Raw genomic sequence first — 22,444 nt, 5'->3', positions numbered from 1 at the left:
CTGTCAGCACAGTACCAAAGGGAACCCTGTCAAGCGCTAGTCCATAAAATGTTGTATGAGAAAAGAGTTCCAGAATCAAATAAGTTTGGGAAATACAGGATTTTTGTATTTCCTCTTTGGAGTTGTGGTGTGCATTAAAAATTTTTAGAAGACCAGAAGTACAGAAACTTGTTTACGTTAATTAAACTCAATATTTCCCCAATCTATTTGGCCATGGAACCCTTTTTTGCACAAAACGTGTTAACCACACACACTTTAGGAAATACTGCTTTTTAGGGTTCACATTTTTACCTGAAGGAGAGACATGCCTGTGTGTCTCATTCATTTTGGTGTGTGTATGCTATGTACTAACTGGCATGTAGTAGTTAGAATGAAGACTTCCGCATGTAAAATGGAAATGGCCTGTGTGAGGTTGGTTGAGATGACACCACACTGATCAAGAAAGCTGGGGTGGGGGTACTGTCTCATGAGGGTAAAAATGAACAAGTCATGCCTGGAATCTGACAGGAAGAGGCATGAAACAGAGAGTGGGTTCTGAATTCACTGTTTTTAACCTAAGGAGAACATCAGAGCTTCGGATAACCACTCTTGAAGACTTTTGGTCCATCTTCCTCGATGATTACAATGTCCCTCTTAAATCACCTATGTTTTCAAGCTTTCACAGACAGAATAAGCACTGACAACCATTGATGTAACTCACTCATACTTAATGGTTATTATCAAACTGTTACAGCAATTTCATTCTTAAAACTTCAGCCCAGGGATTCTTAGGAAATGAGAGATTATTTGGAAAGACTGTCTGAAGCCTACGCGTCATTGCGTTTGGGCACTCTAAACAATGCTGTGTTCTCCCAACTTCCTACTGTAAGTCTTACAGCACCTTTGATGTGTCAGGGTAGTGCTACCAGGGATTGACAAAGAGCAGAACCCCAGGGGTGCCCTGCAGGTAGAACTGCAAACAAATAAGGGAGGAACTAATAGTAAACAGAGGCCAAGAGAATCTAACAACCCCAGGAAGGTTTGTCTGTGGTCCTCAGACATCCAAGGGAAAATGCTATTAGAAAGTCTATTTCATACGACTCTGAATGGGTGCCTTCAAGTGGCCACTTTTTGCTTTGCTCCAAGTGGTAAGGAGAAATTGAAGATAGATAGAAATCAGCAGTGTTCCCAGTGCCTTCTGTTATTATTATACATATTGTGAACAAAATATTACAGTACATATCCAAAGACAGAGAGCAATGTGCTTGAAATTATTCATTTTGACCACATTTACTTGAAAAATGACATTTAGCTCACTTAAAGTTCTTATTGAAGAATAAGTTGAATACATATCAAAAGGTTGTTTTAAAACTTTCATTTTGCGTGACTACAAGAAGTTGGGCAGCGTGGGAGTTTTAAAGTTTAGCATAGCCTGAGTGGTGGGCATATAGTTACCATAGTCTGCGTATCTGAAGCTCAGCAATAAATTAAAATTTCTATTACTCCTTTTGTGAAGGGTTCCATTTTTGTTTCAACTAGAGGTAGAAGGGGTCTAAAGGAGATCATTATATTCGTATCATGATACAAATATTTTTCTTCAATTTTTACCCCAAACAGTGATCATTATGTGTGTACTATGACATCAGTTACTAAAAGACATATTTGTTGCTAAAATCATGTGCTGACTTTTCTTGCTATCAAGGAATATTACATTCAGAAGAATAAAGGGGCACTCCTTTTCCATATGTTGCTGCATTCACTCTATTATGAAAATAAAGGGCTCTTACCTCATAGCCTATTGATATATCAAGTAATAAATGTGACAGTTACCGGTTCTATTTTCCTTATCCTGTCTTCCTACACAACTGAAACGTAACATGTTTCTTACTAGTAACAGATGGTCGAACCCTTCTTTTGAAATGCCCCTGGAGAAGCTGCCCGTTGATTCCATTAGCCGGGAAGTAGCTTTATGCAGGCGTCCACTGGCAGGGATGCGTTGGTGTAATTGCTGTTCTGCTGACCCCTTGCTGAGTGCTATGCTTTTCTCTTGTAGGTGGTGTGCCTTCAGGACTTTTTTGGTGACGATGACATTTTTATTGCATGTGGACCGGAGAAGTTCCGTTACCAGGATGATTTCTTGCTAGATGAAAGTGGTAAGGAAAAAAGTTCAAAACCAAGGGAAATTTGAGGCAGCTTTCCAAAATGAGCTGCACCAGGCCAAGATTATGTCAACCCCAAAGCTACCAAATCAGTTTCAGATCCTCGACCAGCCTGTCTTTTCCATATCTCAAATTTCTTTTGATTTTTTTTTTATATAGAAAACAGATGAAATGATCATTGGAAAGTTTAAATCATTTAGAAGAGTAAATTACCAATGGCTAATTTATAACCATTTCATAATTAAATTGATATTCTGTAGAAAACCATGGTGCAGATTTTACATTTTTAATTATATATTTTTCCCAAATTTATAGTTGAGAGATTTGTAATCATAAAATTATTGAGTGTGTTTCTAGGCTCGGCTTTCACGTGGCCTCCTTTAGTTCCTAACTGGGAAAGTGGCCTGGTATCCCTTTTCCTTTAAATACTTCAGAATTTGTATGTCATTAGCATCTGTGAGGGATCCAAAAAAGAAGAGGGTAGTGGTCCATCCATTAACAATGAAATGTGATTTTCTGTAATTCATAAAGAAGGGACAGTTGATAAAGAGGGAAAGACGTATCTTAGGAAATGAATATGAAAGGTTGTGACTTAAAGAATGATTTTTTTGATGCTATAAAGCATCATTTGATGCTATAAATTCTATAGCATTTGATGCTATAGAATCTTAACAGCATCACAGGAAAGATTATTGCACTGAACAAAGAGACCTTTCTTTGATAATATCACTTCTAATTTAATTAGGGAAATATTACACATTTATTGACAATTCACATTCTAGATAGTTGGAAATGCCTTTTGAAGTGATAATGAATTTTTTGCTTAGATGAATGCAGGAAAAACAAATTAGTGAGCTTTTGACAAAGTGGATGAGAAATAGTTGAACACTAACATAATAGAGTAAGTGATGTGATGCAGTGGTCCCACTCTAACACTGCTGATGTATATTCACGTAGAGTATCTATATTATTTGCATATATACATATCAGCTACGTGTATAAATATACTACAATTGTTTTATCATTTAAAAATGACCTAGGGTGTGTAGGGAGGGATAAGAATAAGAAAGATTGCCTCTTTATCATGGAAAATTCAAATGCCCAATAAAAGCATATACGATATGATAGATATGATAGATAGATAATATGACAGAAGTGTCATTTGAAGAGATTTGAGTTATTTTGGTTCAAAGATCTTAACTAGAGGAGTGGTTTGGTATCTCTTTCGTCGAGATAAGTTTTTTCTAAGTACGTTCCATCTTTATCTCTGATGGATGTGCTTTTTGGGCGCAAGAGTTTACGTAAATTTATCACGCATCTAGTGTCCTTGGGGAGGGCCTCTCCCCATCCAGCCCCTTCTTCAGGATAAGACAGCTTTGCTATTGTGCAGAGCAAGTGAATTGTTAGGAGTCAGGCAGAAGAGCCGACAGCATAGTTTTGAGTAAAACCAACTGCCTTGACTTTCAATTTAAAGAAAATAGCTGCTTCTGATAGAATGGTCCGAGAGAACAGATGTGTTCTGAAATGAACGTTTCATTTGTTGCTTTGATGTAGGAAACATCCTGTCAAACTCGAACTGGAATCCCGCTCAGTTTCAAATCAGCAGAGCTGGCCTGGGGGGTTCCCAAGCCCGTGGTCTCTATCCAGGCCCCAGGTAGACTTGAGGCCTCTCTCCCACCTAGCCTGGCTTGGTGAGGCCTTGGGGCTGGCTTTCCCTCCCAACAATGTGCTCTCAACCCAGGACACTGCAGCCTACGCATATTTACCTGCGACAATGGGCACACAGGCTTTCTGGAAAGGACAACAGAAAATCTCCTGTGATTTCCCTTTAGAATCGTTTCTCATTAAGAAGGAGACACACAGATGTCTCTGTCTGTCTATCTGTCTGCCTATCTGTCTGTCTTCTGTCTGTCTGTCTATCTATCTATCTATCTATCTATCTATCTATCTATCTATCTACACAGCAGTGCATGTGCACATGTGCGTCAAGACATCTTGCCAGTCATTTGTGGTTTGGCTCTGTGAAGGACCACTCCAAACTATTTTAGTGAGAAAGTGAGAACTTCACATCCTGTCCCCTGATGAATATACCCTAACCATTTCTTGGTGTGAAATACATTTGCTGAGTAACAGTTTCCTCCCCCATCCTGAAAGAAACACGTGGATTGGGGGAGGGGGTAGAAAAAGAATCTAAATTGGGATTTTACTTCGTTGGGTGAACTTACCCTGAGACTAAATTCACACGTTGACAACTGCAATTTCCCGGTTGCTTGTACAGCATGTTCTCGTGCTAATGTATTAAAATTTGAATCTTTTTTTAAGTGCTCTGAGCATGATTTAGCCCAGCTTATCTGTACTTGCTAAATCGTATTTGCACATTTAGGCTTCATTTGGCCTGTTCCATAGTAACTTCCTAAAAGGAGTATCAGCAGGGGGTACAGACATCCTCAGAATTAATGCTCTTGCCGGGCTGTGCTTGATTTAATGGCACCAAGAAGTAGCCTTTAGCCGCAAGGCAGCACTTTTATTTTATCTTTCAAAATTAACCCAGCTCCCAGTGTGTTCAGAATTAGCAATAATACATCCCTCTAATTACTGCTGGGAAAGCTCCTGGAGGCAGCTCTTAAGGTCTTTCCAGTGAGGAGTTTTGCCATTGTAGGTGTATATGTCATGGGGCGACATTGGAGCCAGATCAATATTAGAAACTGCAAGGAAGCCTCCTTCCTTCCCTCAGTTTTCACATGGAAAAAAAACACCTTCCTTTTTCCAGCTCAAAATGTAACCATTTTAGCAATACCGTCATCAATCAGTGGAGTCTTAGCACCTTCGAAAATGGCGGATATGGCACTATATATAGAGACAGACAGGCCAGCAGATCCTTCCCCTGTGTGGCTTGCTGTCTAATTTAGAATGATGAAAAATAGGCAAGGAAAATGCCAAATTGGAGACAGGAAGCTTAACATGGTTTTGCTTGTATATTGATGATAAACTGACGAATTTCTGATTTGTTGCCATGAAAAAGTGATGGGATTTTGCTGAGAAATGCCTACCTCACACCTGGGAGGGACAGTGAACTCCTTGGTGATGGGCCTGTCACAGGGTGTCACCTGTCTGTCCCGTAGCCTCAAAGCGAGTGCCCCCAAATTTGCTTGACCAGGTTCTTCAGCCACTCGCCTCACCCCTGCTGCCTGCTCAGGAATCTAGAATCTCTCGGCCACTCTTTTACCAACTCCCTGAGTGCTCTTGACTCTGATGTTAATAGGCATTACTTCAAACTTACGTATTTTTGCTTAGTTGTTGTATTAGTTTCCTAGGGCTGCCATAACAAAGTACCACAAACTGGGTGGCTTAAAACAACAGAAATTGATTCTCTAACAGTTCTGGAGGCCAGAAGTCCAAAATCAGGGTATGGGAAGGGCTGAGCTTCCTCCGAAGGCTCTAAGGAAGAATCTTTCTGTACCTCTTTTTGGCATCTGTTGGTTGCCGGCAACCCTTGGCATCCCTTGACTTGTTGTAGCATCACTCCAACCTCTGCCTCTGTATTCACATGGCCTTCTTCTTTGTGTGAAGAGCAAATTTCCCTCTTCTTCTAAGGACACCAGTGATAGGATTAAGGCCCACCTAATCCAGTATGACCTCATCTTAACGTGATTATATCTGCAAAGACCCTGTTTCCAAATAAGGTCACGTTCACAGGTACCAAGGTTAGGACTTTGACATATCTTTTGAGGGGGCACAGTTCATTCCACAACAGATGTTGTTTGAAGTTGTCCAGATTTTATTTGAACTTGAGTTACAAGTAAACTCATTTTTATTTGTTTGAGCTGTCTTTAGATTTGCACAGTTATAGCTTTATATTGATTAGTAGAGTCCATAAACCACAGAGCTGTGACAAGGCTGCCCCCTCGTCTGACCTTTCATAGATAGGGCCACGCACCTGATGGATCAGATGAATGCTATGGGATGGTCTAAGAATTTCAGCAATGCATATGACAGAGCCCTACTTGAAATCTCTTTGATTAAGATGAAAATATATAGTCTGAATGATAGAGATGGTTATATATTTTTATTTCTTTTATTTTTTTATTGATGTCATAATAGTTGATAACATAGTGAAATTTCAGTTGTACATTATTGTTTGTCAGTCACCATATAAACGCTTCCCTTCACCCCTTATGCCCACCCTCCAATCCCCTTCCCCCTGGTAACCACCAAACTGTTCTCTCTGTCTGTGTGTTAGTTTATCTTCCACATATCAGTGAAACCATGCACTGTTTGTCTTTCTCTGTCTGGCTTATTTTGCCTAACATAATACCCTCCAGGTCCATTCATGTTGTTGCAAATGGGACGATTTTGTCTTTTTTTTTATGGCTGAGTAGTATTCCATTGTATGTATATGTACCACATCTCCTTTATCCAGTCATCAGTCAGGGCACACTTGGGTTGCTTCCACTTCTTGGCTATAGTGAATAATGCTGCAGTGAACATAGGGGTGCATAAGCCTCTTTGGATTGTTGATTTCAGGTTCTTTGGGTAAATACCCAGAAGTGAGACAGCTGGATCCTAAGGTATTTCTATTTTTAATCTTTTGAGGAATCTCCATACTGTTTTCCATAGACGCTGCACCAGTTGCATTCCCACCAGCAGTGAATGAGGGTTCCTGTTTCTCCACAACCTCTCCAACATTTGTTATTTTTTGTCTTGGTGATTATAGCCATTCTAACGGGTATAAGGTGATATCTTAGTGTAGTTTTGATTTGCATTTCCCTAATGATTAGTGATGTTGAACATCTTTTCATGTGCCTATTGGCGATCTATATATCTTCCTTGGAAAAATGTCTGTTGATATCCTCTGCCCATTTTTTGATTGGGTTGTTTTTTTGTCGTTCATTTGTGTGAGTTCTTTATATATTGTGGAGATTAACCCCTTGTTGGATATATGATTTGCAAATACTTTCTCCCGGTTGGTGGGTTGTCTTTTCATTCTGATCCTGGTTTCATTTGCCTTGCAGAAGCTCTTCAGTCTGATGAAGTCCCACTTGTTTATTTTTTATTTTGTTTCCCTTGTCCAAGTAGACATGGAATTCGAAAAGATCCCTCTATGACCAATGTCAAAGAGTGTACTGCCTGTATTTTCTTCCAGGAGTTTTGTAGTTTCAGGTCTTACCTTCAAGTCTTTGATCCATTTTGAGTTAATTTTTGTGTATGGCGAAAGAAAATGGTCTACGTTTATTCTTTTGCATGTGGCTGTCCAGTTTTCCCAGCACCATTTGTTGAAGAGACTTTCCTTTCTCCATTTTATGTTCTTAGCTCCTTTGTCAAAGATTAGCTGTCCGTAGATGTGTGGTTTTTATTTCTGGGCTTGAAATCTGTTCCATTGATCAGTGTGTCTGCTTTTGTACCAGTACCATGCTGTTTTAATTATTATAGCATTGTAGTATATTTTGAAGTTGGGGATTGTGATGCCTCCAGCTTTGTTCTTTTTTCTCAGGATTGCTTTGGCTATTCAGGGTCTTTTGTTGCTCCGTATGAATTTTAGTATGTTTTGTTCTAGTTCTGTGAAGAATGTCATTGGGATTCTGATTGGGATTGCATTGAATCTGTAGATTGCTTTAGGTAGTCTGGACATTTTAACTGTGTTTATTCTTCTAATCCATGTGTATGGGATATCTTTCCATTTCTTTATCTCATCATCGATTTATTTCAATAATGTCTTATACTTTTCATTGTATAGGTCTTTCAGCTCCTCAGTTAAATTTATTCCTAGACATTTTATTCTTTTTGTTGTGGTTGTAAATGGGATTGTCTTCTTGTATTCTCTTTCTGTTAGTTCGTTATTAGAGTATAGAAATGCAACTGATTTTTGTAAGTTGATTTTGTACCCTGCAACTTTGCTGTAGTTGTTGATTATTTCTAATGGTTTTCCAATGGATGCTTTAGGGTTTTCTGTATATAAAATCATGTCATCTGCAAACAGTGAGAGTTTCACTTTGTCATTGCCTATTTGGATTCTTTTTATTCCTTTTTCTTGCCTAATTGCTCTGGCCAAAACCTCCAGTACAGTGTTGAATGAGAGTAGTGAGAGTGGGTACCCTTGTCTTGTTCCTGTTCTCAGAGGAATGGCTTTCAGTTTTTCACCATTGAGTATGATGTTGGCTGTGGGTTTGTCATATATGGCCTTCATTATGTTTAGGTACTTTCCTTCTATACCCATTTTACTGCGAGTTTTTATTATAAATGGTTGTTGGATCTCGTCAAATACTTTCTCTGCATCTATTGAGATGATCATGTGATTTTTATTCCTTATTTTGTTAATGTGGTGTATCACATTGACTGATTTGTGGTTGTTGAACCATCCCTGTGTCCCTGGTATAAATCTCACTTGATCATGGTATATGATCTTTTTAATGTATTGCTGTATTTGGTTTGCCAATATTTTGTTGAGGATTTTTGTATCTATGTTCGTCAGTGATATTGGCCTGTAATTTTCCTTCTTTGTGTTGTCCTTGTCTGGCTTTGCTATCAGGGTGATGTTGGCCTCATACAATGTGTTAGGAAGTGTTTCATCTTCCTCTATTTTTTGGAATAGTTTGAGAAGGATAGGTATTAAATCTTCTTTGAATGTTTGGTAAAATTCTCCCAAAAAGCCATCTGGTCCTGGACTTTTATTTTTGGGGATGTTTTTGATTACTATTTCAATCCCTTTACTTGTGGTTGGTCTATTCAGATTCTCTATTTCTTCATGATTCAGTTTTGGGAGGTTGTCTCAGTCTAAGAATTTATCCATTTCTTCTAGATTGTTGAGTTTGTTGGCATATAGTTTTTCATAGTATTCTCTTATAATCCTTTGTATTTCTGTGGTATCCATTGTAATTTCTCCTCTTTCACTTCTAATTTTATTTATGTGAGCCTTCCCTCTTTTTTACTTAGTGAGTCTGGCTAAGGGTTTGTCAATTTTGTTTATCTTCTCAAAGAACCAGCTCTTAGTTTCACTCATCATTTCTACTGTTTTTTTTTTTTTTTTTGGTTTCAATTTCATTTATTTCTGTTCTAATTTTTATTATTTCCCTCCTTCTGCTGACTTTGGGCATTGTTTGTTTTTCTTTTTCTAGTTCTGTTAGGTGTAGTTTAAGGTTGCTTATTTGAGATTTTTCTTGTTTGTTAAGTTGGGCCTGTATTGCTATGAGTTTCCCTCTCTGGACCACTTTTGCTGCATCCCATATGAGTTGGTATGGTGTATTTTCATTTTCATTTGTCTCCAGATATTTTTTGATTTCTACTTTAATTTCTTCATTGATCCATTGGTTGTTCAGTAGCATGTTATTTAGTCTCCACATCTTTGTCACTTTGCCAGTTTTTTCTTTGTAGTTGATTTCTAGTTTCATAGCATTATGGTTGAAAAAGATGCTTGTTATGATTTCAATCTTCTTAAATTTATGGAAGCATGCCTTGTTTCCCAACATATGGTCTATCCTTGAGAATGTTCCATGTGCACTTGAGAAGAATGTGTAATCTGCTCTGTTTGGATGGAGTACTCTATACATATCTATTAAGTCCATCTCATCTAGTCTTTCGTTTATGTCCACTATTTCCTTATTGACTTTCTGTCTGGATGATCTATCCATTAATGTAAGTGGGGTGTTAAGATCCCCTACTATTATTGTGTTGCTGTTAATATCTCCTTTTAGGTTTGTTAATACTTGCTTTGTTTCTCCTGCGTTAGGTGCATATATATTTATAAGTGATATGTCTTCTTGGTCGAGTGTCCCTTTTATCATTATATATTGCCTCTCTTTGTCTTTCATTACCTGTTTTATCTTGAAATCTACTTTGTCTGATATAAGTATGGCAACACCTGCTTTCTTTCGTTTGCCATTAGCTTGGAGTATTGTCTTCCATCCTTTCGCTCTGAGCCAGTGTTTGTCTTTAGAGCTGAGATGTGTTTCCTGGAGGCAGCATATTGTTGTATCTTGCTTTTGTGTGTGTGTGTGTGTGTGTGAGAGAGGAAGATTAGCCCTGAGCTAACATCTGATGCCAATCTTCCTCTTTTTTTTTTTTATGCTGAGGAAGATTGGCCCTGGGCTAACATCCATGCCCATCTTCCTCTACTTTATATGGGACTCTGCCACAGCATGGCTTGGCAAGCGGTGCATCGGTGCGTGCCTGGGATCCGAACCTGCGAACCCCAGGCCACTGAAGCGGAGCGCGCACACTTAACCACTGCACCACTGGGCTACCCCCTGGATCTTGTTTTTTCATCCATCCCACCACTCTGTGTCTTTTGATTGGAGAATTCAATCCATTTACATTTAGAGTGATTATTGATATATGAGGGCTAAATGTTGCTCTTTTATTCCTCATTTTCTGGTTCTTTTGCATTTCCTTCATTTCTCATCCCACGTGTTTCGGACTACCATTTCAGTTTGGTAGTTCTGTATGATGTTGTTCTTAATTTTCTCTTTATTTATGGTGTGTGTCTCTTTGTTCTGATTATTTCTTTAGTGGTTACCATAGGGTTTGTATTAAAAAACCTGGTAGATGAGATAGTCCAGTTTCTGATGGCCTCTTATTTCCTTAAACTAAGTCAGTTCCATCCATGTCGTCTTCCCCTTCTAAGTTATTATTGTCACACTTATTCCATCTTGTGTTGTGAGTTTGTGTTTAAAGTCATGAGTCAAAAATATATTTATTTTTGGTGTTTTCCCTCCTTTAATCTTTGATGTTATTATTAGGTGTTTCCTAACCTATTCTGATAGAAAGCTGCAATTTTTCTGATTTTGTCTACTTATTTCTCTCTTTGCTCAAAGCTTTATATCCCCTTTCTCTTTTTTTTTTCAGGCACAAGGATTTGAGCATTTCTTGTAGTGGGGGTCTTGTGGCAATGAACTCCCTTAGCTTTTGTTTATCTGGGATAGATTTTATTTCTCCCTCATATCTGAAGGATATTTTTGCTGGATAGAGTATTCTTGGCTTAAAGTTTTTGTCTTTCAGTATTTTGAATATATCATTCAACTCTCTCCTAGCCTGTAATGTTTCTGCCTAGAAATCAGGTGAGAGCCTGGTAGAAATTCCTTTGTACATTATTATTTTTTTCTGTCGTGCTGCCCTTGATATTTTTTCTTTGTCATTGACTTTTGCTAGCCTTACTAGTATATGCCTTGAAGAGGGTCTTTTCATGTTGATATATTTAGGAGATCTGTTGACTTCATTCACTTATATTTCCAGCTCCTTCCCCACGTTTGGAAAGTTCTCAGCTATTACTTATTTGAACAAGCTCTCTGCTCCTTTTTCCCCCTCTTCTCTCTCTGGAATACCTATAATCCTTATATTGCATTTCCTAATTGAGTCGAATATTTCTCGGAGAATTTCTTCATTTCTTTTTAGTGTTAGTTCTCTCTCCTCCTCCATCTGGAGCATCTCTGCATTCCTATCCTCAATATTGGTAATTCTTTCCTCCATATTGTCAGCTCTGTTCTTTAAAGATTCCAGATTTTTCTTTATCTCCTCCATTGTGTTTTTCATCTCCAACATTTCTGATTGGTTTTTCTTTATAGTTTCAATCTCTTTTGTGAAGAAGTTCCTGTGATCATTGAATTGCCTATCTATATTTCCTTGTAATTCATTGAGCTTTTTTATGATAGCTATTTTGAATTCTCTGTCATATACATTATAAATTTCTGTGCCTTCAGGATTGATTTCTGGATGCTTGTAATTTTCCTTCTGGTCTGGAGATTTAATATATTTTTGCATACTGCTTGAGGGCATGGGCTAATTTTTCCTCATGCTGAAAATATCTGGTTGCAGCTTCCACCTGCCGTCCCTGGGTGGGGTTCAAGAACTGTGTATTCTGAGCCCGCTGTGCTCCGCAGGCGCCCTGGCTGACCGGCTGTGCTGAATCACTGGGCAGGGGGAGGGGCTCTTCCTTTTGCCTTCCTGATCCCAGGGCCTTCTCGTGCTTCCCTCACTATCTGCTCTCCTGGGGTGCTAGCTTGATGAAGACACCCCTGCAACAGTTCAGTCCCCTCTGTATGGGGATTTCCTACAGGCTTTGAGAGAACTTGGAGAGCAACAGTTTTCCTGCAGAGGGCCACCCCTCCCCCCTCCTCTGAGAGCCACACGATCCTGGTCCCAGGGTCGCTGCCATTGGGGAAGGAGAGTTCTCCTTACCTCCCTCCACTTCCTCCAGGGGTTCCATCACCTCCACCTTCATATGTAAGGCTGTGTGGGTCTCTCAGATGTCTCTTGTGTTGTGTGAGTGTCCTTTGTTGGTATATGAATGTCTCTTTTGTTGTTATCTCAGGTGGGGAGAGTCTAAGGGGGAAAGCTCACTCTGCCATGATGCTGACATCACCCGTAACTCGTTATATTTTTAGTTGACTGAACTGCCCCATCCAAAGAGTACTGATTTATAGGTTGCCGTTGAATGTGTTGGAGGAGATCTCTGTTAGAATTGGCCCATAAGGTCCTGAATGGAGAGACTGTTTGTTCGCTTAGAGTCACAACATAGGGTTCTGCCTTGGATTTGGTATATTTTATCATGATTAGAAATGCCCATTTGAGAATGTTGATGGTGTGGATGAAATCTGGGAGGGAAGCTAATAATATGGTAGAAGACAGAATGAGGATCCACAAGGATTTTAACAGGATGGATTGTATCTAAGAAGATAAAATTGAATTAGTATAAACAAAAAGTAGTGCTCCAGGAATTTTTTTATTAAAAAAAAAAAGCCAACTCTACAAGTTTGGTTAGGAGCAATGTAGTTTTAACAGTGGCACATGTGAAAATTACTTTTAGTTGACAGCAGACTTATTGTGAGATGTGATTCATTTGCTGTATGTATTGTAGGCATATCATATATTATAAAACCTTTCAGCCCCTCCGATTGAAGATGGCAGATGTTGACTCAAACAAAAAATTAAAATTAAACGTTATTCCAAATTCACGAAACTGATATAAAAGTATGGTATAGTAAGTATAGTATAGAAGTATAGAAGAAATTTAAATAATTGAGCTTTCACATGATTTTTTTTATAAGTTGGTAGCAGTTATACTTATGAAGTTATGAAAGTTTAAAACTGCACTGAAGACTTTTGGGACACTGTGTGTGTATGTGCACACATGTGTGTGTCTGTGTGCATGTGTGTGTGCGTAGTGTCCTATCTCCAAGGAATGCCAGCCTGGCTTCCCCCTGCACTAGACAGACCCATCTGGAGTACAATGTTCTTCCTGGGTATGTGATTCTAGAAGCAATACTTCCTCAGCTTCTCTTATGGACCTCCATGATGTTGGGTACCCAGAATCTGCCTTGTAAATGTTTCTAGAAATATTCCATCCTGACCACTTTCTAGGGACTCATGTCCTGAATGAGATGAGACAGAAGCTGCATCAGGCACCATTCACCACAGGATCCTGATTGCTTTCCCCAACTCTGGGTGATAAGAAAATAGAGTTGGAACCTAGAATAGTAGAAACAGTATTGGATTAGGGTCGGAAGACATAGGTCTAGTCCAAGCTCCATCTCCTACTTGCTGTGTGGTCTCTCTATCTCCAAGCCTGCTTCCTATTCTGTAAAACACCTTTTTTTCCTGGGTTGTAATGGACCTCAAATGAGATAATAAATGTCAAAGCACGTTCAAAACTGTGTTCCTTATTACTTAGTGAGTGATGTTAGTGAATGACACCTCAGCTGAAATATACCTCCTAGTGACTTGCAGCTGGACTCAGCCGTGTAAATTCATTTGCAGGGCTTAATTGAAGGCAGATGTCACTAAGATTTGCTTTTGGTGCTCTTTAGAACCAAAAAGCGATTATCTATTGCTTTCTTCCCTTTCTCAACATTTATTTCTGTGGTGGAGGTAAGAGGGAATTAAGGGACCTTTGAAGATATCCACCCTCCTCTGGAGAGAATTTCTGGAAGATTAAACCAAACCATATTTAGAACCAGGCAGACTTCTGAAACCAACACTCTTCCGGAGTCTCAGCCCTTATGTCCACGTTGAATTGGGTCAGAGGGCTTTTTGATGGCCCCACTGCTCTGTCCTGGGCCTGGTGATGCTGGGAAACCCCAAGGTTATTGGGAACACTGGGAAAATGCTCAGAGTCTAAAGACCAGGTCTCCTCACAAAGTGGTTTTTGAGCTATAGCTAAAAAAATTCATTCATTCTTTCATGCATCTGTTCATTTATTCAGTAAGCTAAGCTAACTTACTGTGTGCCAGGCAGTGTGCTAGGCAGAGATAACAGTAGACAGTAACACTTAGATGAAATATGACCATTCATATGACTTCTAATATTGGTTGTGTCTAAAGATGTTGAGGGATCTTAGGTACTGAACTTCGACTTAGAATATTAAATGTTGCTTATTGCTCTCGTGTATCTTATCACTTTGGGAAAATGTGGTAGTAAAATGACTAACGGGTCACAGCAGGCTAACAATTCTTTGTAGATTTAAATTTTAATTGGATTACATGGCCAGTTTAAATTGACTCTACTGGCAGACTTCTTTGAGATGCATGGCACTTGGTGCTGGAATATTTTATTGTTTCAGTAGACGTTAACTCTAGGAATGTACAGTTCTTATTTTTAAAAAGACATTATAGCTGTTTTGTTGAATAATTACGGGTTTCTGTGGCATTTTGTTGTGCTATAGAAAATCTGTTATGATCATTCCTGATCGCATTGGTTTATAGAACACAGCCTGATGTTTGAAGTATAAGGGTTTGGGGGTTGTGTTTGTTTTGAGTTCCAAAAAGGCAGCACGTGGCTAGTGGGCCTTGCTTTTGTCAGCAAGGCCCATTTGCCTCCTAGCAGTGGAAAAACTACAGAGGAGCTGGCGACTTTCCCCACCATAGCTACATTTTAGCTCATGCATAAATATAAAGTTTTCCAGAACATAGTGATATTTTCAAATTTAACCCACTGCCAAGCTATGGAGACATATAGAGTATTGTACTTTGGAGACAGAATCTAACTCAAGCCAAACTAGTTCCTTTGCTACAAATAGATGATTTTCTGCTTAGGAAATCACGACATTGTATAACACATGCAATCTTTTCTTTACACTTTTTCTTCTGGTCCTTATGGGTTTCTTTTTATTGTATTCAGTAACAGTGACCCCTGAATTATTGACATGGGAAAATCCTACTAAATATGACATTGAAAATGAATCCTGTACACTAAGAGTCTTGGAGGCCATTAGTTCACTCTCACTCCCAATGCAGAAGTCCTTCCCACAGCATTAAAACCATTGTTCATCATCCCCAACTAGAACCCTCTGTTGATGACAGCTTACAACTTTATAGGAAGGCCAATTCCGCTGTCCAATAGTGCTGATTTTTAGCAAGTTCTTTCCTATAGCCCAAATTAATCGCTCTCTAGCTTGTACACAGTGGTCCCAATTCTGCCCTCCAGGGTACCAATACCACCCACTGCCTTCATTCTTAGAAGGTGAGTTTTCCTCCTAGGCCATTGGGATAATCAAAGTCATTCACTGTAAACTATTTATGTTCTTTTTCTTCCAGATCAAAAGGTCCCTGTATCTTCACTCATCTTCTCCCCTTCTTCTCTCCTCTTTCAAAGGAAGAAGAGTCTCTCTTCCTTTCTAAAGGCAATGATAGTGTTCTTGATTTTGTCGTCTCTCTTCATCTTTGTGACCTTGCATTATCAATGTTCCTTTCCCATTGTTCTTGTGGATTTGTTGTTTTTAATCTACCTTTACCATCTTTTTCTCCTTAACCCACAGCCATGCCCAAATTTCTCCTATCCTAAAAGAGCCTTCAATCATCTCATCAAACCACAATGCCCTTTCTGTCTCTACCAAACAGCTTTAATAAAACAAAACATTTACTGTTTTTTGAGGCCTCCACCTCCCCATCATAACTCATTTTTTGTACCTTTGGGTAAATGTTACCTTGAACCCACAAGAATTATGGGTTTTTTTCATTTAAAAAATTGTTTGGCTCTCTCCTTTTAAATTTATATAATGGCAGAAGTTCTTCTTTTGCCACTAGATGACACTTAGGCAGTCTCAAGATTTTCTGCTCCCTCCTAAGATAGTAAAAAGTATTATAGAGTCTTCTAGCTACAAATCACCATCTCAATTCAGAAGTGAAAATATCTAGTCCCACGCAATAGTCATTCACACTTGGAGTTCTTTTTCTATACCTATCCAGGGCCCAATGTAGAGAGTCCCTTCTCTGAAAGAAAAAGGTAGGGTTGATGCCTTCTCTCCTTTTCACTCACCTCTTCCCTGTTGTTTTTGATCCTTTCAGGATTGGAATAGGGAAGGCTGGATGGAGAGAGGGATGAGAAAGAGGAGGTGCAACGTCCTTTCTTTACCTTACTGTTGTAGATGGCTCTCTGGGCCAGCAGATGTTATATGAAGCCAACTTCTCTTATAGATGTTTGCATGGGTTCTTCAGGGACTCTCACGGGCAACATTCCACTCTTCTCTGATGTTGTCAATTCAGTTTCTTCCAGCTTTGGATGTTTCTCCCTCAGTCCTTGTTTTGCAAAGCTCTCCCTGTTGGCCTCAGATGATCCTCTTGGGAAGAATTTAAATTAGCTCCATGCCAACTCACTCCCTCAGATCCATCAAAACACTCATATGTCTTTTGCCCCAACAACAAGCCACTCAATGCAACCAAGCCTCCTTTACTCTGCTGCCAGAGGTTCTCGGGCAAGAGCCAAACACTCCAACACCAGTCTATTATTTCCCTCTATGCTCAGACGACACTGACCAAGCTCTTCAGATCCACCACTGAAGCCCCAACTGAGGTGAGGGAGAGCATCTCCTTTCTTTTGGAATGAGGGAATTCACAGCACAGCTCTCTCTAAAGCAATTCTTCTCACAAATCCCCTTCCTCTCTAATAGCTTAAGCCTTTTATATCTTTGAAGTAGGGAAGAAGACTGAGGCATATAATTGTTTGTTTATATCTACTTTGAAATTTCTGGAAGGTGATCCATCTCACAATTCACTTTGGTACCTCGGACACATTCCCTTGGAGTCTGGGTGAAAATTCCATTTTCAATCCTATTACATTTGTAATTACCTTCCCCTCCTACCACATATGTAATAGTTCCACTAAACAAAGATACCCTTTAAATCATTATATCCAGTGTTTTCCATTTTTTTCTTTTTCCCCTTGACTTCTTTGTAGCATTTGGCATTTTTGATGATTCTCTCCTTGAAATTCTCCCCCTCAGCCTTCACGGTGTTTTGCTGTCATGGTCTTCTGCGTACCTCCTTGACTACTCCTAAGCTTCTTTCAGATTTGTTCTTCTGCCATATATCCCTTAATAATCGTTCCCTAAGATTCATTCCTCAACCCTTTTTTTCCTGCTTAATTACTCTCTATTCCTAGCCAAGTTCATCTACCTTAATGGTTTCAGCAGTGATGGTTATGGTAGACAAAGACGGTGACAAATGGCAACCAGATGGTACGCAATAAGCAAAGCCTTTGAAGTAAGTATAATTTTCCCAATTTTACTATTAAGGAAATTAAGGCTTTAATGATAAATAATTTGTCCAAGGCCACACAGCTAGTTAATGTTGAAGGCAGAGTTCAAACCCAAGTTTGTTTATGTTTGACAGCACACTCTTATTGTCTAAGTGTACCTCCTCTCAAATCTACATCTCTAACCCCGACTCCTCTCATGAGCTCCAGAACCATATTTCCAACTTTCTATTTTGAACTTCCTTATGATTACACAGCCACCTGAACCTCAACACATCCCACAACTGAACCCATCATCTTCTTGGTCAATTTTATCTCTCCTTCTATGTTTCCTGTATTAGTTCATGGCATCAGAATTCTCCTTAAAAAGTTGCAAAACATGGAGTTGTCTTTTACTCACCCTGTACCTTCACTCCTCATATCCAACATTTTCTCCTCCTGCTTTCTAATGCCACTGCCATTATCTTAGGTCAGTTTGTCATAATCTCTTGCTTAGACTCTTCTAATGACTCTTTAACTTGCTTTCCTGGTTCCAGTCTTTAGTCATTCCACACCATATTTGAACACAGATTGATTCTCCTAAATTCACTGGAATAGCCCTCCACTGCCCTATGACTGCCTTAGCATACCATTCTAGGGCAGTCATAATTCAGCTTTGTTGTATCTTTCCAGCTGTTATCATTGTTTTGTTCCTCCTCTGCACTCCAACCACAGTACTATTTGCTGGTCTCCCAAAAGCCGTTTATTTTTAATGTCTCCACCTTTGCTCATACTGTCCCATCAACCTGGAAGGCTCTTCTTCCTTTCCTCCTTCACCACCCATCAGACTCCATCTTGTCCTTTGAGGTTCAGTTCAAAAGTTGCCTTCTTTGTAACGCCTTCTCTCATCTACTTGGTTTCAGTCAATTAACTGATTTCTCATTCTTTTTATAGACGTTTATCTCATTTAGTTCTCAGAAAAACTCTGCAGTGTTGCTTTACAAATAAAGAACGCCAAGTTAAGAGGAGTTAAGAAACTTCTCAAGGTCACATACCTGGTGGGTAATGGAGTTGGAATGAAAACAGGGATCACAGACTCTTTGTTTTCGTCTTACTTAATTGTAAGTGCCTTGAGGTTGGTCCTCTGTATCATTAATCTCTATATCCCACAACACCTATCACAGTGCTCTGAATGTAGTAAGGGCCCAAGAAATGTTAGCAGAGTCAGTGGATGCAGACAGAATCTACTCCCTCTGTCAACCCTTCGGATACTTGAGGACTGAGGCCCGATACTTCCCCAAAGCTGGTTTTTCCAGGCTTCTAAGGCAAAGCTCCTTCAACTATTTCTCTTAAGATCACCCTATTATCCTGGTTACATTTCTTTGGATACTTTGTGGTCAGCAATATCCTCCTTAAAATAAACCCAGAACTGAATGCAGCACTCCTTGAGGGCTTCAAATAGCGTGGAGAACATAAACTTAATAAAGGCATCAGACTTGTGCAAATGCAGCCTAAGAGTGATTATGGTTTCTTTAAGCAGTTGCCAAGCAGTGCAGGCTCATGGTTAGCTCGTGGTCAGCTGAACTTTCTGGGGCTTTCTGGTGTGATGTCAAGCCAGTTCTACTTGTTTAATTGCATATTTGAACCTCCGTCCGGTACTTTAATTGTATTCATGCCAGATAGCATCTTACTAATATTAGTCATTAATTGTGGCTATTTAAGAGCTATAAGCATCCAAATTCTGCCTGAGGATAAATAAGGACAGAGGATAGAGTTGAAATAAGGTCTGCCTGATTTCTAGGCCCTTGCTCTTCCTGACTAAGTTGTGCTGCTAGGGACCTGTCGAGCCAAAGACCGGTAGCATAGCTGCCTGAAAGCTCTCAGACAAAATGGAAAAGAAATGAAAAGCTGCCATAACCTCCATATGTTCCCTCGGGGCTGGCAATGGCAGGGTAGCCTCAGGCCCAATGTCAAGCTTTGGCCAGGTTATTCTCTTCCTGCAGCTGGGTAACGGTCCCACAGAGGAGGATAACAGATTCTTTTGTCCCCTGCACTGACCTGTGCATGCCCCCTGAGTACAGGAGGTTACAGGTAGGACTTTCCTCTTAACGTGACTCCACAGGGCATATACACTTAGGTTTTTGTTCCTGTTTGAAATCTGCCAGTTCAATTCCCCACGCCAAGCATGTGTCAAGCATTCTTGAAGCTTAAATAAAAGAAGTTCTGGGAAGTTAAATATCTATTTACTGGAAAGCAGATGAAGTGAAAATTACTGTGGAAAAATACTTGATGTGAAGGTAATTCTAAAATCTACTTTCAAAACGGGGTAATAATTTGATATGTGTGTGGATATAGATTGTCTTTACAGATTTTCATTATTGTAAGTGTTCTGAATAACTGAAACGTAATGAGATACTGATGTTATACGACTTTGCTGCCGAAAGCTAGATTTTCTCTCTTGGCAGCTCTGGAAAATAAATGGACAAAGCCTTTAGTCAAAAAAATGATTGTGTGGTTGACTTATCTTCGTGTTTCAATAGGCAGAATCCCTGTGAAATCATGAGTCCCATTTTTCTTGGAGACCTAAAACAGATCTGAATATGAGTTTCTCTAAATTCATATGAATCTTAATCAAATAATCAGAACAAAGTGAAAGAAAAACAGCAGCTTGGTCAAGAAGTGTTGGAAATGGAACTAAAAGAATCCCCCACCCACAAGCGCAGGAAAGTGAGTAAAGTAAACTGTTGTGAGAAGGTCCAGATGAAACTAGCGTTGTCTTGATCGAAGACCCCATCAGTCTCTACTTTTAGTTCAGCTATTAAGGTAGACTAGGGCCAACGGATACAGTGATTGCCTTTTGTCGGCTTGTGGAGTGTCCCCCTGATATGACAGCTGGGACATCTCACTCATATGACCACAGAACTCCCTTCCCAACTATTGGGAACTGAGGTTATGAAGCTTTTAAGTTCATTAGTTCTGGAGAAAACAAAAGTTCATCTTTTATAGGTTTGCCCCTCAACCTTAGTGTCAACTTAGCTAAATTTATCTTTTAATACCTTTTTTGTTCATTTCGTACTTGATAGCCTCTCAACAGAATTATTCTGAGAATGCCATTAGAAGTTGGAAGATTAGTTTATATTATGATTAGTTTTAAAAACCTATGGAAAAATGAATGCTGTTGTTTCTTCTTTCTCAAGTGAGATACAAAATGTTACCCTATGTGATGAGTTTTCCAAGTATGAAAATTAGGATAGATTCAGATACTAAGTAGGAGGATTTATAGACAATGAACCGAAATTCAACTTATTATGTCACAGAAGCCTGATCTTATAATATATGTGTGTATATGCATTTAGGTATAGATTCTACTCAATCTGACTAATATTTAGTGAATTTCTACTATGTGCCAGGCACTGTTCTGAGCACTAAACATACAACAGTAAACTAAAGAGAGAAAAATTCTTACCCATATGGAGCTTATATTCTCGGAGAGGAAGATATTTAATACACTATGTAATTTGCTTATGATTTTGTTTATTAGAAGATAAGTGCTTTGAAGATAAATGAAGTAGGGAAAGGAAGAAAGGGAGTGTGTGGAGTGAGGTGCGTAGGAGGATGTGGGTGGGCTGCAACTGTAAATATGTAGTTGGAGAAGATTTCATAAGAAGGTGACATTTGAGCAAAGACTTAAAGGAGGTGATAGACCAGCCATGAGGATCCCAGAGGAACAATGCTCCAGGCTAGGGGAACAGTTAGTGCAAAGAGCCTGAGGTGGGCATGTGCCTGATGTATCCCATGCAGAACTCTGTAGCGGCAGGTGGGCTGCAGGACTGCACTGCAATTCTGACACTAACTACCTGGAGTTAGCACAGACTTCATGGGATAAAGGCATGATCCTCATCAAGACCACTCTAATTTCAGACACCACCCATTCATAAGTCTCTGGGCCACCCACATTTATGACCAACTGGCTGCAAATTCAGGGGTTCCCACATCCCTGTCAGGTTCAATAGTTTGGTAGAACAACTCACAGAACTCAGGAGAGCACTATACTTATGATTACAGTTTTATTATAAAGGATACAAATCAGGACCAGCCAAATGAAGAGACACATAGGGCAAGGTCTGGGAGGGTCCTAGAGGTGGAGCTTCCATGCACTTTCCCTCCGGAATCAGGACACATCACCCTACTGGCACATGGAAGTGTTCACCAACCAGGAAGCTCCACTGAGCTCAATATACAGAGTTTTTATTGGGGTTTCATTTAGGTAGTCCTGGTTGATTGAATCATTGGCCTCATGATTGAACTCAGTCAGTAGCTCCTCCACTCCTGAGAGGTTGGACAAATATCACATGGCTCAAAGCCCCCACCCTCAAATCACATGGTTGGTCTTTTTGGTATGACCATCCCCATCTTGAGCCATCTCATCAGCATAAACTCAGATGTGATTCAAGGGGCCTGCCATGAATGACATGGACACTCCATCACTTGGGAAATTCTAAGGGTTTAGAAGCTCCCTCCTAGGAACCCAGGAAGAAGATCAGACACATTTTTTATTATCCAACATGGGCCCTGTCAAGATCTGGGAAAGACATCCATGCTAATCCTGTAACAATAAAAATACCAACCACTTTTAATGAGAAAACAAGCAGAGTCACAAAAACTATGGACTTGTGAAAGACTTTGGATCTTTGCAAACAGAGAAAGACAAAATGCCTAGCTCCCAACTCAGGAGAGGCAGGCTGACCCCTCTCATTTGACACTCCTATCTCAAAACCCTGATTTCTGTATAGGGGTCATAGAAATGGTTTAATGACTGTGAAGACAGTCAGCTCTTAGTGAACTGTGCTAATTGAGAGGGACCTGTGGCA

General features: G+C 39.6%; 1 protein-coding gene across 5 annotated transcripts in view; it reads left to right on the top strand.

The window, feature by feature from the left end:
• Nucleotides 1–22,444, top strand: part of DCLK1 (doublecortin like kinase 1) — a 358,368-nt gene that overhangs the window by 188,809 nt on the left and 147,115 nt on the right. For all 5 annotated transcript variants that reach the window (XM_058548007.1, XM_058548006.1, XM_058548008.1 and 2 more), the window contains exon 4: nt 2,033–2,132. In XM_058548007.1, the coding sequence (XP_058403990.1) occupies nt 2,033–2,132 (100 nt within the window). The remainder of the gene's footprint in view (nt 1–2,032; nt 2,133–22,444) is intronic.

Source organism: Diceros bicornis, chromosome 9 (assembly GCF_020826845.1).
Source record: "Diceros bicornis minor isolate mBicDic1 chromosome 9, mDicBic1.mat.cur, whole genome shotgun sequence".
NCBI lineage: Eukaryota > Metazoa > Chordata > Mammalia > Perissodactyla > Rhinocerotidae > Diceros > Diceros bicornis.
This window is presented reverse-complemented; position numbering and strand designations above follow the sequence as displayed.